We start from the raw sequence: 12600 nt of genomic DNA on the forward strand, positions 1-12600 counted from the left end.
TTTCATACTGAAACCTGTTGAAACTGGCCATTTCATGTCATTTTTCTGTTCTTTTTTTTCTCTGGTTTTTTTTGTCCAAACAGATTGAAGATAGTTGATATAGAACCCTTTGTAGCCTGTCTTTACCCCCCTGTGTTCTGTCTCTACCCCCCTGTAGCCTGTCTTTACCCCCCTGTAGTCTGTCTCTACCCCCCTGTAGACTGTCTTTACCCCCCTGTAGTCTGTCTTTACCCCCCTGTGTTCTGTCTCTACCCCCCTGTAGCCTGTCTCTACCCCCCTGTAGCCTGTCTTTACCCCCCTGTAGCCTGTCTTTACCCCTCTGTGTTCTGTCTTTACCCCCCTGTAGTCTGTCTTTACCCCTCTGTGTTCTGTCTCTACCCCCCTGTAGCCTGTCTCTACCCCCCTGTAGCCTGTCTCTACCCCCCTGTAGCCTGTCTTTACCCCCCTGTAGACTGTCTTTACCCCCCTGTAGCCTGTCTTTACCCCCCTGTAGCCTGTCTTTACCCCCCTGTAGTCTGTCTTTACCCCCCTGTAGTCTGTCTTTACCCCCCTGTAGTCTGTCTTTACCCCCCTGTAGTCTGTCTCTACCCCCCTGTAGACTGTCTTTACCCCCCTGTAGTCTGTCTCTACCCCCCTGTAGCCTGTCTCTACCCCCCTGTAGCCTGTCTCTACCCCCCTGTAGCCTGTCTTTACCCCCCTGTAGCCTGTCTTTACCCCTCTGTGTTCTGTCTTTACCCCCCTGTAGTCTGTCTTTACCCCTCTGTGTTCTGTCTCTACCCCCCTGTAGCCTGTCTCTACCCCCCTGTAGCCTGTCTCTACCCCCCTGTAGCCTGTCTTTACCCCCCTGTAGACTGTCTTTACCCCCCTGTAGCCTGTCTTTACCCCCCTGTAGCCTGTCTTTACCCCCCTGTAGTCTGTCTTTACCCCCCTGTAGTCTGTCTTTACCCCCCTGTAGTCTGTCTTTACCCCCCTGTAGTCTGTCTTTACCCCCCTGTAGTCTGTCTTTACCCCCCTGTAGTCTGTCTTTACCCCCCTGTAGTCTGTCTTTACCCCCTGTAGCCTGTCTCTACCCCTCTGTGTTCTGTCTCTACCCCCCTGTAGACTGTCTTTACCCCCCTGTAGTCTGTCTTTACCCCCCTGTAGTCTGTCTTTACCCCCCTGTAGTCTGTCTTTACCCCCCTGTAGTCTGTCTTTACCCCCTGTAGCCTGTCTCTACCCCCCTGTAGCCTGTCTCTACCCCCCTGTAGCCTGTCTCTACTCCCCTGTAGCCTGTCTTTACCCCCTGTAGCCTGTCTTTACCCCCTGTAGCCGGTCTTTACCCCCTGTATCCTGTCTCTACCCCCCTGTAGTCTGTCTTTACCCCCCTGTAGTCTGTCTCTACCCCCCTGTAGACTGTCTTTACCCCCCTGTAGTCTGTCTTTACCCCCCTGTAGTCTGTCTTTACCCCCCTGTAGTCTGTCTTTACCCCCTGTAGCCTGTCTCTACCCCTCTGTGTTCTGTCTCTACCCCCCTGTAGACTGTCTTTACCCCCCTGTAGTCTGTCTTTACCCCCCTGTAGTCTGTCTTTACCCCCCTGTAGCCTGTCTTTACCCCTCTGTGTTCTGTCTCTACCCCCCTGTAGTCTGTCTCTACCCCCCTGTAGTCTGTCTTTACCCCCCTGTAGCATGTCTCTACCCCTCTGTAGCCTATTATTACCCCCCTGTAGCCTGTCTTTACCCCTCTGTAGCATGTCTTTACCCCTCTGTAGCCTGTCTTTACCCCTCTGTAGCCTGTCTCTACCCCTCTGTAGCATGTCTCTACCCCTCTGTAGCATGTCTCTACCCCTCTGTAGCCTGTCTTTACCCCTCTGTAGTCTGTCTCTACCCCTCTGTGTTCTGTCTCTACCCCTCTGTAGCCTGTCTCTACCCCCCTGTAGCCTGTCTTTACCCCCCTGTAGCCTGTCTTTATCCCCCTGTAGCCTGTCTTTACCCCCCTGTAGCCTGTCTTTATCCCCCTGTAGCCTGTCTTTACCCCCCTGCAGCCTGTGTTTACCCCCCTGTAGCCTGTCTTTACCCCTCTGTAGCATGTCTTTACCCCTCTGTAGCATGTCTTTACCCCTCTGTAGCATGTCTTTACCCCTCTGTAGCATGTCTTTACCCCCGTGTAGCATGTCTTTACCCCTCTGTAGCCTGTCTTTACCCCTCTGTAGCATGTCTTTACCCCTCTGTAGCATGTCTTTACCCCTCTGTAGCATGTCTTTACCCCTCTGTAGCATGTCTTTACCCCTCTGTAGACTGTCTTTACCCCCCTGTAGTCTGTCTTTACCCCCCTGTAGTCTGTCTCTACCCCCCTGTAGTCTGTCTTTACCCCCCTGTAGCATGTCTCTACCCCTCTGTAGCCTATTATTACCCCCCTGTAGCCTATTATTACCCCCCTGTAGCCTGTCTTTACCCCTCTGTAGCCTGTCTTTACCCCTCTGTAGCCTGTCTCTACCCCTCTGTAGCCTGTCTCTACCCCTCTGTAGCATGTCTCTACCCCTCTGTAGCCTGTCTCTACCCCTCTGTAGTCTGTCTCTACCCCTCTGTGTTCTGTCTCTACCCCTCTGTAGCCTGTCTTTACCCCCCTGTAGCCTGTCTTTACCCCCCTGTAGCCTGTCTTTATCCCCCTGTAGCCTGTCTTTATCCCCCTGTAGCCTGTCTTTATCCCCCTGTAGCCTGTCTTTATCCCCCTGTAGCCTGTCTTTACCCCCCTGTAGCCTGTCTTTATCCCCCTGTAGCCTGTCTTTACCCCCCTGTAGCCTGTCTTTACCCCCCTGTAGCCTGTCTTTACCCCCCTGTAGCCTGTCTTTACCCCCCTGTAGCCTGTCTTTACCCCCCTGTAGCCTGTCTTTACCCCCCTGTAGCCTGTCTTTACCCCCCTGTAGCCTGTCTTTACCCCCCTGTAGCCTGTCTTTACCCCCCTGTAGCCTGTCTTTACCCCCCTGTAGCCTGTCTTTACCACCCTGTAGCATGTCTTTACCCCTCTGTAGCATGTTTTTACCCCTCTGTAGCATGTCTTTACCCCTCTGTAGCATGTCTTTACCCCTCTGTAGACTGTCTTTACCCCTCTGTAGCCTGTCTTTACCCCTCTGTAGCCTGTCTTTACCCCTCTGTAGCCTGTCTTTACCCCCCTGTAGCCTGTCTTTACCCCCCTGTAGCCTGTCTTTACCCCCCTGTAGCCTGTATTATGTTCCATTGTGTGTTCTAAGTCTATGGTAATCATGTCTCTTCCACCTCTGTGTTGGTCTATGAAGGAATGTACCATTTTGTCACATGCTTTGTGAACTGAAGGTGTAGACTAACAGTGGAATGTGACCATACAATATATATTTTAACCAAAACCTGGAAAATATATTAGAAAGAATGCAAGAAATTAAAGATGAATAAAAAGAAAGATGGACAGAGTGGTTTTGGTTAAGGATTGTCTCCACAGTGACTTGTCCATGTGGGGGTGGGTCTCTGAGCTCCTCGTGACTCAGTGTTATCTCCGGTCCTAAAGGTCTTCTCTCCTTGAGGTATTCTACTTCCCCTTCAACTCCTTCATAACTATTGAAATAGTATCTGGGCTTAGTTACTGGAGGGACTTTCCAAGACCAGGGCAAACCCTCCTGGAGAGTAGGAATTGGTTGCTGGTTCATTCCTGGTCACATCTAGATCCTGGACAGCCTCTCCTATCTCTGGTTTTGTCCCCCTGTAGAGGAGGAGGAACAGACTGCCATGTCAGAGGTCTGGGACATGGACCAGGGTCTGATAACCAAACTCAAAGAGGAGTACAGGAAGGAACGCAAGGGGAAAAAAGTGGGGCAGAGTAAGTCCTCTCTCGATGCTTCCTCCTCCTCTTCCTCTTCTCTCTCTGTAGATTAAGAGAAATATAAATAAAAGCCTTAAATCAAGAACAAGCATCTTGTTATTTTACTGTGGCTGCTCTTTCATAACTCTGTCTCCAACTCTCTGTCTTCAACTCCCTTAATAACATAGCTCTGTCTTCAACTCCCTTAATAACATAGCTCTGTCTCCAACTCCCTTAATAACATAGCTCTGTCTCCAACTCTCTGTCTTCAACTCCCTTAATAACATAGCTCTGTCTTCAACTCCCTTAATAACATAGCTCTGTCTTCAACTCCCTTAATAACATAACTCTGTCTTCAACTCCCTTAATAATATAGCTCTGTCTTCAACTCCATTAATAACATAGCTCTGTCTTCAACTCCCTTAACATAACACTGTCTTCAACTCTCTGTCTTCAACTCCCTAAATAACATAGCTCTGTCTTCAACTCTCTGTCTTCAACTCCCTTAATAACATAGCTCTGTCTTCAACTCCCTTAATAACATAGCTCTGTCTTCAACTCCCTTAATAACATAACTCTGTCTTCAACTCCCTTAATAATATAGCTCTGTCTTCAACTCCATTAATAACATAGCTCTGTCTTCAACTCCCTTAACATAACTCTGTCTTCAACTCTCTGTCTTCAACTCCCTAAATAACATAGCTCTGTCTTCAACTCTCTGTCTTCAACTCCCTTAATAACATAGCTCTGTCTTCAACTCCCTTAATAACATAGCTCTGCCTTCAACTCTCTGTCTTCAACTCCCGTAATAACATAGCTCTGTCTACAACTCCCTTAATTACATAGCTCTGTCTTCAACTCTCTGTCTCCAACTCCCTTAATAACATAGCTCTGTCTTCAACTCCCTTAATAACATAGCTCTGTCTCCAACTCCCTTAATAACATAGCTCTGTCTTCACCTCTCTTAATAACATAGCTCTGCCTTCAACTCCCTTAATAACATAGCTCTGTCTTCAACTCCCTTAACCTGTCTAGGATCAGCGTGGCGCTAGCGGCACACCCCCCCCCCCCCCCACTGAAAAACCAGTGCCGCAAAATTCAAAAAAAATATTTTTTTAAAATATTTAACTTTCACACATTAAAGTCCAATACAGCTAATGAAAGACACAGATCTTATGAATCCAGTCAACATTTCCGATTTTTAAAATGTTTTACAGGGAAGACACAATATGTAAAGATGTACATCTATTACCTAAAAACACATTAGCATAATCCACCATCTTTTATTTGTCCACCAACACCAGTAGCCATCACCAATTCGGCTAAACTAAGATATTTATAGCCCCTAACCAACAAAAAAACTCATTAGATGACAGTCTGATAACATATTTATGGTATGGGATAGGTTTTGTTAGAAAAAAGTGCATATTTCAGGTATATGGCATAGTTTACAATTGCACCCACCATCACAAATGGACTAGAATAATTACAATGAGCAACGTGTTTACCTAACTACTAATCATCAAACATTTCGTAAAAATACACAGCATACACGAATCGAAAGACACAGATCCTGTGAATACAGACAATATTTCAGATTTTCTAAGTGTCTTACAGCGAAAACACAATAAATCGTTATATTAGCTTAGCACATAGCAATTAGCAGCCCAGCATTGATTCTAGCCAAAGTGAGCGATAAAAGTCAACATCGCCAAAAGATATTAATTTTTTCACTAACCTTCTCAGAATTCTTCCGATGACACTCCTGTAACATCACATTACAACATGCATATACAGTTTGATCGAAAATGTTTATATTTAGCCACCAAAATCATGGTTAGACAATGTGAAATGTAGACAAGCTGGTAAAGAAAATGTCCTTGCGCCACTTAGACAGTGATCTACTCTTATACATAAATACTCATAAACGTGACTAAAAAATATAGGGTGGACAGGGATTGATAGACAATTTAATTCTTAATACAATTGCGTTATTACATTTTTTAATTTATCCTTACTTTTCAATACAGTTTGCGCCAAGCGAAGCTACGTCAAAAAACATGGCGTCCTAAGCCACTAAAATGTTTCGACAGAAACACGATTTATCATAATAAAAATGTCCTACCTTGAGCTGTTCTTCCATCAGTATCTTGGGCAAAGGATCCTTTCTTGGGAGAAATCGTCTTTTGGTGGAAAGCTGTCCTCTTGCCATGTGGAAATGTCAACTGAGTTCGGGATGAACTGAAAAGCATGCCCAACTTTTCACATCGTTGCAAAAATAAATGTCCCAAAATCGCACTAAACGGATATAAATTGCTATAAAACGCTTTAAATTAACTACCTTATGATGTTTTTAACTCCTATAACGAGTGAAAAGATGACCGGAGAAATATAACAGGCTAAACTAACGCTTGGAACAGGAGAGGGTCGGTGTCTTCCACGCGCGTTACGCAGCAAGAAAAGACTTGCTAGCTAAAGGTTTTTTTCATTTGTAGGGCCTGTGAACGAGCAATCGAGCCCGTTGGAATCGTCATCACGTAAAGGCATCCAGGGGAAGACGTAAGAAGTGTCCGTATAGTCATAGCAACGACAGTGCCCTTTTAACTGACTTCAGAAAAGTGGCCAACATTTCTCAAATCTGACTCCATGTCAGGGAAATTGCTGTAGAATGGGCTCTGTTCCACTTAGAGACAAAATTTCAACTCCTATAGAAACTATAGACTGTTTTCTATCCAATAATAATAATAATATGCATATTGTACGATCAAGGATTTTGTGGGAAGCCGTTTAAAAAATTTGCCACATTAGCATAAATAGTCTAAACAGCGCCCCCATCCCCAACAGGTTAATAACATAGCTCTGTCTTCAACTCCCTAAATAACATAGCTCTGTCTCCAACTCCCTTAATAACATAGCTCTGTCTTCACCTCTCTTACTAACATAGCTCTGTCTTCAACTCCCTAAATAACATAGCTCTGTCTTCAACTCTCTGTCTTCAACTCCCTTAATAACATAGCTCTGTCTTCAACTCCCTTAATAACATAGCTCTGTCTTCAACTCCCTTAATAACATAGCTCTGTCTTCAACTCCCTAAATAACATAGCTCTGTCTCCAACTCCCTTAATAACATAGCTCTGTCTTCACCTCTCTTACTAACATAGCTCTGTCTTCAACTCCCTAAATAACATAGCTCTGTCTTCAACTCTCTGTCTTCAACTCCCTTAATAACATAGCTCTGTCTCCAACTCCCTTAATAACATAGCTCTGTCTTCAACTCCCTTAATAACATAGCTCTGTCTCCAACTCCCTTAATAACATAGCTCTGTCTTCAACTCCCTTAATAACATAGCTCTGTCTTCAACTCCCTTAATAACATAGCTCTGTCTTCAACTCCCTTAATAACATAGCTCTGTCTTCAACTCCCTAAATAACATAGCTCTCTCTTCAACTCCCTTAATAACATAGCTCTGTCTTCAACTCCCTAAATAACATAGCTCTGTCTTCAACTCTCTGTCGTCAACTCCCTTAATAACATAGCTCTGTCTTCAACTCTCTGTCGTCAACTCCCTTAATAACATAGCTCTGTCTTCAACTCCCTTAATAACATAGCTCTGTCTTCAACTCCCTAAATAACATAGCTCTGTCTTCAACTCCCTTAATAACATAGCTCTGTCTTCAACTCTCTGTCTTCAACTCCCTTAATAACATAGCTCTGTCTCCAACTCCCTTAATAACATAGCTCTGTCTCCAACTCCCTTAATAACATAGCTCTGTCTCCAACTCCCTTAATAACATAGCTCTCTCTTCAACTCCCTTAATAACATAGCTCTGTCTTCAACTCTCTGTCTTCAACTCCCTTAATAACATAGCTCTGTCTTCAACTCCCTTAATAACATAGCTCTGTCTTCAACTCTCTTAATAACATAGCTCTGTCTTCAACTCCCTTAATAACATAGCTCTGTCTTCAACTCCCTTAATAACATAGCTCTGCCTTCAACTCTCTGTCTTCAACTCCCGTAATAACATAGCTCTGTCTACAACTCCCTTAATTACATAGCTCTGTCTTCAACTCTCTGTCTTCAACTCCCTTAATAACATAGCTCTGTCTTCAACTCCCTTAATAACATAGCTCTGTCTTCAACTCCCTTAATAACATAGCTCTGTCTTCAACTCCCTAATAACATAGCTCTGTCTTCAACTCCCTTAATAACATAGCTCTGTCTTCAACTCTCTGTCTTCAACTCCCTTAATAACATAGCTCTGTCTTCAACTCCCTAAATAACATAGCTCTGTCTTCAACTCCCTTAATAACATAGCTCTGTCTTCAACTCCCTTAATAACATAGCTCTGTCTTCAACTCCCTTAATAACATAGCTCTGTCTTCAACTCTCTGTCTTCAACTCCCTTAATAACATAGCTCTCTCTTCAACTCTCTGTCTTCAACTCCCTTAATAACATAGCTCTGTCTTCAACTCCCTTAATAACATAGCTCTGTCTTCAACTCTCTGTCTTCAACTCCCTTAATAACATAGCTCTGTCTTCAACTCCCTTAATAACATAGCTCTGTCTTCAACTCCCTTAATAACATAGCTCTGTCTTCAACTCCCTTAATAACATAGCTCTGTCTTCAACTCCCTTAATAACATAGCTCTGTCTTCAACTCCCTTAATAACATAGCTCTGTCTTCAACTCCCTTAATAACATAGCTCTGTCTTCAACTCCCTTAATAACATAGCTCTGTCTTCAACTCCCTAAATAACATAGCTCTCTCTTCAACTCCCTTAATAACATAGCTCTGTCTTCAACTCCCTTAATAACATAGCTCTGTCTTCAACTCCCTTACTAACATAGCTCTGTCTTCAACTCCCTTAATAACATAGCTCTGTCTTCAACTCCCTAAATAACATAGCTCTCTCTTCAACTCCCTTAATAACATAGCTCTGTCTTCAACTCCCTTACTAACATAGCTCTGTCTTCAACTCCCTTAATAACATAGCTCTGTCTTCAACTCCCTAAATAACATAGGGAGTTGAAGACAGAGAGTTGAAGACAGAGCTATGTTATTTAGGGAGTTGAAGACAGAGAGTTGAAGACAGAGCTAAATAACATAGCTCTGTCTTCAACTCTCTGTCTTCAACTCCCTTAATAACATAGCTCTGTATTCAACTCCCTTAATAACATAGCTCTGTCTTCAACTCTCTGTCTCCAACTCCCTTAATAACATAGCTCTGTCTTCAACTCCCTTAATAACATAGCTCTGTCTTCAACTCCCTTAATAACATAGTTCTGTCTTCAACTCCCTAAATAACATAGCTCTGTCTCCAACTCCCTTAATAACATAGCTCTGTCTTCAACTCCCTTAATAACATAGCTCTGTCTTCAACTCCCTTAATAACATAGCTCTCTCTTCAACTCCCTTAATAACATAGCTCTCTCTTCAACTCCCTTAATAACATAGCTCTGTCTTCAACTCCCTTAATAACATAGCTCTCTCTTCAACTCCCTTAATAACATAGCTCTGTCTTCAACTCCCTTAATAACATAGCTCTGTCTTCAACTCCCTAATAACATAGCTCTGTCTTCAACTCCCTTAATAACATAGCTCTGTCTTCAACTCCCTAAATAACATAGCTCTGTCTTCAACTCTCTGTCTTCAACTCTCTTAATAACATAGCTCTGTCTTCAACTCCCTAAATAACATAGCTCTGTCTTCAACTCTCTGTCTTCAACTCTCTTAATAACATAGCTCTGTCTTCAACTCCCTTAATAACATAGCTCTGTCTTCAACTCCCTAAATAACATAGCTCTGTCTTCAACTCTCTGTCTTCAACTCTCTTAATAACATAGCTCTGTCTTCAACTCTCTGTCTTCAACTCTCTTAATAACATAGCTCTGTCTTCAACTCCCTTAATAACATAGCTCTGTCTTCAACTCCCTTAATAACATAGCTCTGTCTACAACTCTCTGTCTTCAACTCCCTTAATAATATAGATCTGTCTTCAACTCCCTTAATAATATAGCTCTGTCTTCAACTCCCTTAATAACATAGCTCTGTCTTCAACTCCCTTAATAACATAGCTCTGTCTTCAACTCTCTGTCTTCAACTCCCTTAATAACATAGCTCTGTCTTCAACTCCCTTAATAACATAGCTCTGTCTTCAACTCCCTTAATAACATAGCTCAGTCTTCAACTCCCTTAATAACATAGCTCTGTCTTCAACTCCCTTACTAACATAGCTCTGTCTTCAACTCCCTTAATAACATAGCTCTCTCTTCTACTCCCTAAATAACATAGCTCTCTCTTCAACTCCCTTAATAACATAGCTCTTTCTTCAACTCCCTTACTAACATAGCTCTGTCTTCAACTCCCTTAATAACATAGCTCTGTCTTCAACTCTCTGTCTTCAACTCCCTTAATAACATAGCTCTGTCTTCAACTCTCTGTCTTCAACTCCCTTAATAACATAGCTCTGTCTTCAACTCCCTTAATAACATAGCTCTGTCTTCAACTCCCTAAATAACATAGCTCTCTCTTCAACTCCCTTACTAACATAGCTCTGTCTTCAACTCCCTTAATAACATAGCTCTGTCTTCAACTCCCTTAATAACATAGCTCTCTCTTCAACTCCCTTAATAACATAGCTCTCTCTTCAACTCCCTTACTAACATAGCTCTGTCTTCAACTCCCTTAATAACATAGCTCTGTCTTCAACTCCCTTAATAACATAGCTCTGTCTTCAACTCCCTAAATAACATAGCTCTGTCTTCAACTCTCTGTCGTCAACTCCCTTAATAACATAGCTCTGTCTTCAACTCTCTGTCGTCAACTCCCTTAATAACATAGCTCTGTCTTCAACTCCCTTAATAACATAGCTCTGTCTTCAACTCCCTTAATAACATAGCTCTGTCTTCAACTCCCTTAATAACATAGCTCTGTCTTCAACTCCCTTAATAACATAGCTCTGTCTTCAACTCCCTTAATAACATAGCTCTGTCTTCAACTCCCTAAATAACATAGCTCTGTCTTCAACTCCCTAAATAACATAGCTCTCTCTTCAACTCCCTTAATAACATAGCTCAGTCTTCAACTCCCTTAATAACATAGCTCTGTCTTCAACTCCCTTACTAACATAGCTCTGTCTTCAACTCCCTTAATAACATAGCTCTCTCTTCAACTCCCTAAATAACATAGCTCTCTCTTCAACTCCCTTAATAACATAGCTCTTTCTTCAACTCCCTTACTAACATAGCTCTGTCTTCAACTCCCTTAATAACATAGCTCTGTCTTCAACTCTCTGTCTTCAACTCCCTTAATAACATAGCTCTGTCTCCAACTCCCTTAATAACATAGCTCTGTCTTCAACTCCCTTAATAACATAGCTCTGTCTTCAACTCCCTTAATAACATAGCTCTGTATTCAACTCCCTTAATAACATAGCTCTGTATTCAACTCCCTTAATAACATAGCTCTGTCTACAACTCCCTTAATAACATAGCTCTGTATTCAACTCCCTTAATAACATAGCTCTGTCTTCAACTCTCTGTCTTCAACTCCCTTAATAACATAGCTCTGTCTTCAACTCCGTTAATAACATAGCTCTGTCTTCAACTCCCTTACTAACATAGCTCTGTCTTCAACTCCCTTAATAACATAGCTCTGTCTTCAACTCCCTAAATAACATAGCTCTCTCTTCAACTCCCTTAATAACATAGTTCTGTCTTCAACTCCCTTAATAACATAGCTCTGTCTTCAACTCCCTAAATAACATAGCTCTGTCTTCAACTCTCTGTCTTCAACTCCCTAAATAACATAGCTCTGTCTCCAACTCCCTTAATAACATAGCTCTGTCTTCAACTCCCTTAATAACATAGCTCTGTCTTCAACTCCCTTAATAACATAGCTCTGTATTCAACTCCCTTAATAACATAGCTCTGTCTTCAACTCTCTGTATTCAACTCCCTTAATAACATAGCTCTGTCTTCAACTCCCTTAATAACATAGCTCTGTCTTCAACTCCCTTAATAACATAGCTCTGTATTCAACTCCCTTAATAACATAGCTCTGTATTCAACTCCCTTAATAACATAGCTCTGTCTACAACTCCCTTAATAACATAGCTCTGTATTCAACTCTCTGTATTCAACTCCCTTAATAACATAGCTCTGTCTTCAACTCCCTTAATAACATAGCTCTGTCTTCAACTCCCTAAATAACATAGCTCTCTCTTCAACTCCCTTAATAACATAGCTCTGTCTTCAACTCTCTGTCTTCAACTCCCTTAATAACATAGCTCTGTCTTCAACTCCCTTAATAACATAGCTCTGTCTTCAACTCCCTTAATAACATAGCTCTGTCTTCAACTCCCTTAATAATATAGCTCTGTCTTCAACTCCCTTAATAACATAGCTCTGTCTTCAACTCCCTTAATAACATAGCTCTGTCTCCAACTCCCTTAATAACATAGCTCTGTCTTCAACTCCCTTAATAACATAGCTCTCTCTTCAACTCCCTTAATAACATAGCTCTCTCTTCAACTCCCTTAATAACATAGCTCTGTCTTCAACTCCCTTAATAACATAGCTCTCTCTTCAACTCCCTTAATAACATAGCTCTGTCTTCAACTCCCTTAATAACATAGCTCTGTCTTCAACTCCCTAATAACATAGCTCTGTCTTCAACTCCCTTAATAACATAGCTCTGTCTTCAACTCCCTAAATAACATAGCTCTGTCTTCAACTCTCTGTCTTCAACTCTCTTAATAACATAGCTCTGTCTTCAACTCTCTGTCTTCA

General features: G+C 42.3%; 1 protein-coding gene and 1 long non-coding RNA gene across 5 annotated transcripts in view; both read left to right on the plus strand.

Annotated features, from left to right (window-relative positions):
* Positions 1-857, plus strand: part of LOC129828590 (uncharacterized) — a 3752-nt gene extending 2895 nt beyond the window's left edge. For all 4 annotated transcript variants that reach the window (XR_008755252.1, XR_008755255.1, XR_008755254.1 and 1 more), the window contains one exon: positions 1-857. This exon is cut by the window's left edge and continues 209 nt beyond it. This is a non-coding gene — a long non-coding RNA (uncharacterized LOC129828590).
* The window catches only part of LOC129828442 (striatin-like), a 151300-nt gene that overhangs the window by 106064 nt on the left and 32636 nt on the right, over positions 1-12600 (plus strand). Inside the window, exon 8 of the mRNA XM_055889489.1 lies at positions 3715-3825. Within this exon, the coding sequence (XP_055745464.1) occupies positions 3715-3825 (111 nt within the window). The remainder of the gene's footprint in view (positions 1-3714; positions 3826-12600) is intronic.

Source organism: Salvelinus fontinalis, chromosome 30 (genome assembly GCF_029448725.1).
Source record: "Salvelinus fontinalis isolate EN_2023a chromosome 30, ASM2944872v1, whole genome shotgun sequence".
NCBI classification, from domain to species: Eukaryota; Metazoa; Chordata; class Actinopteri; order Salmoniformes; family Salmonidae; genus Salvelinus; species Salvelinus fontinalis.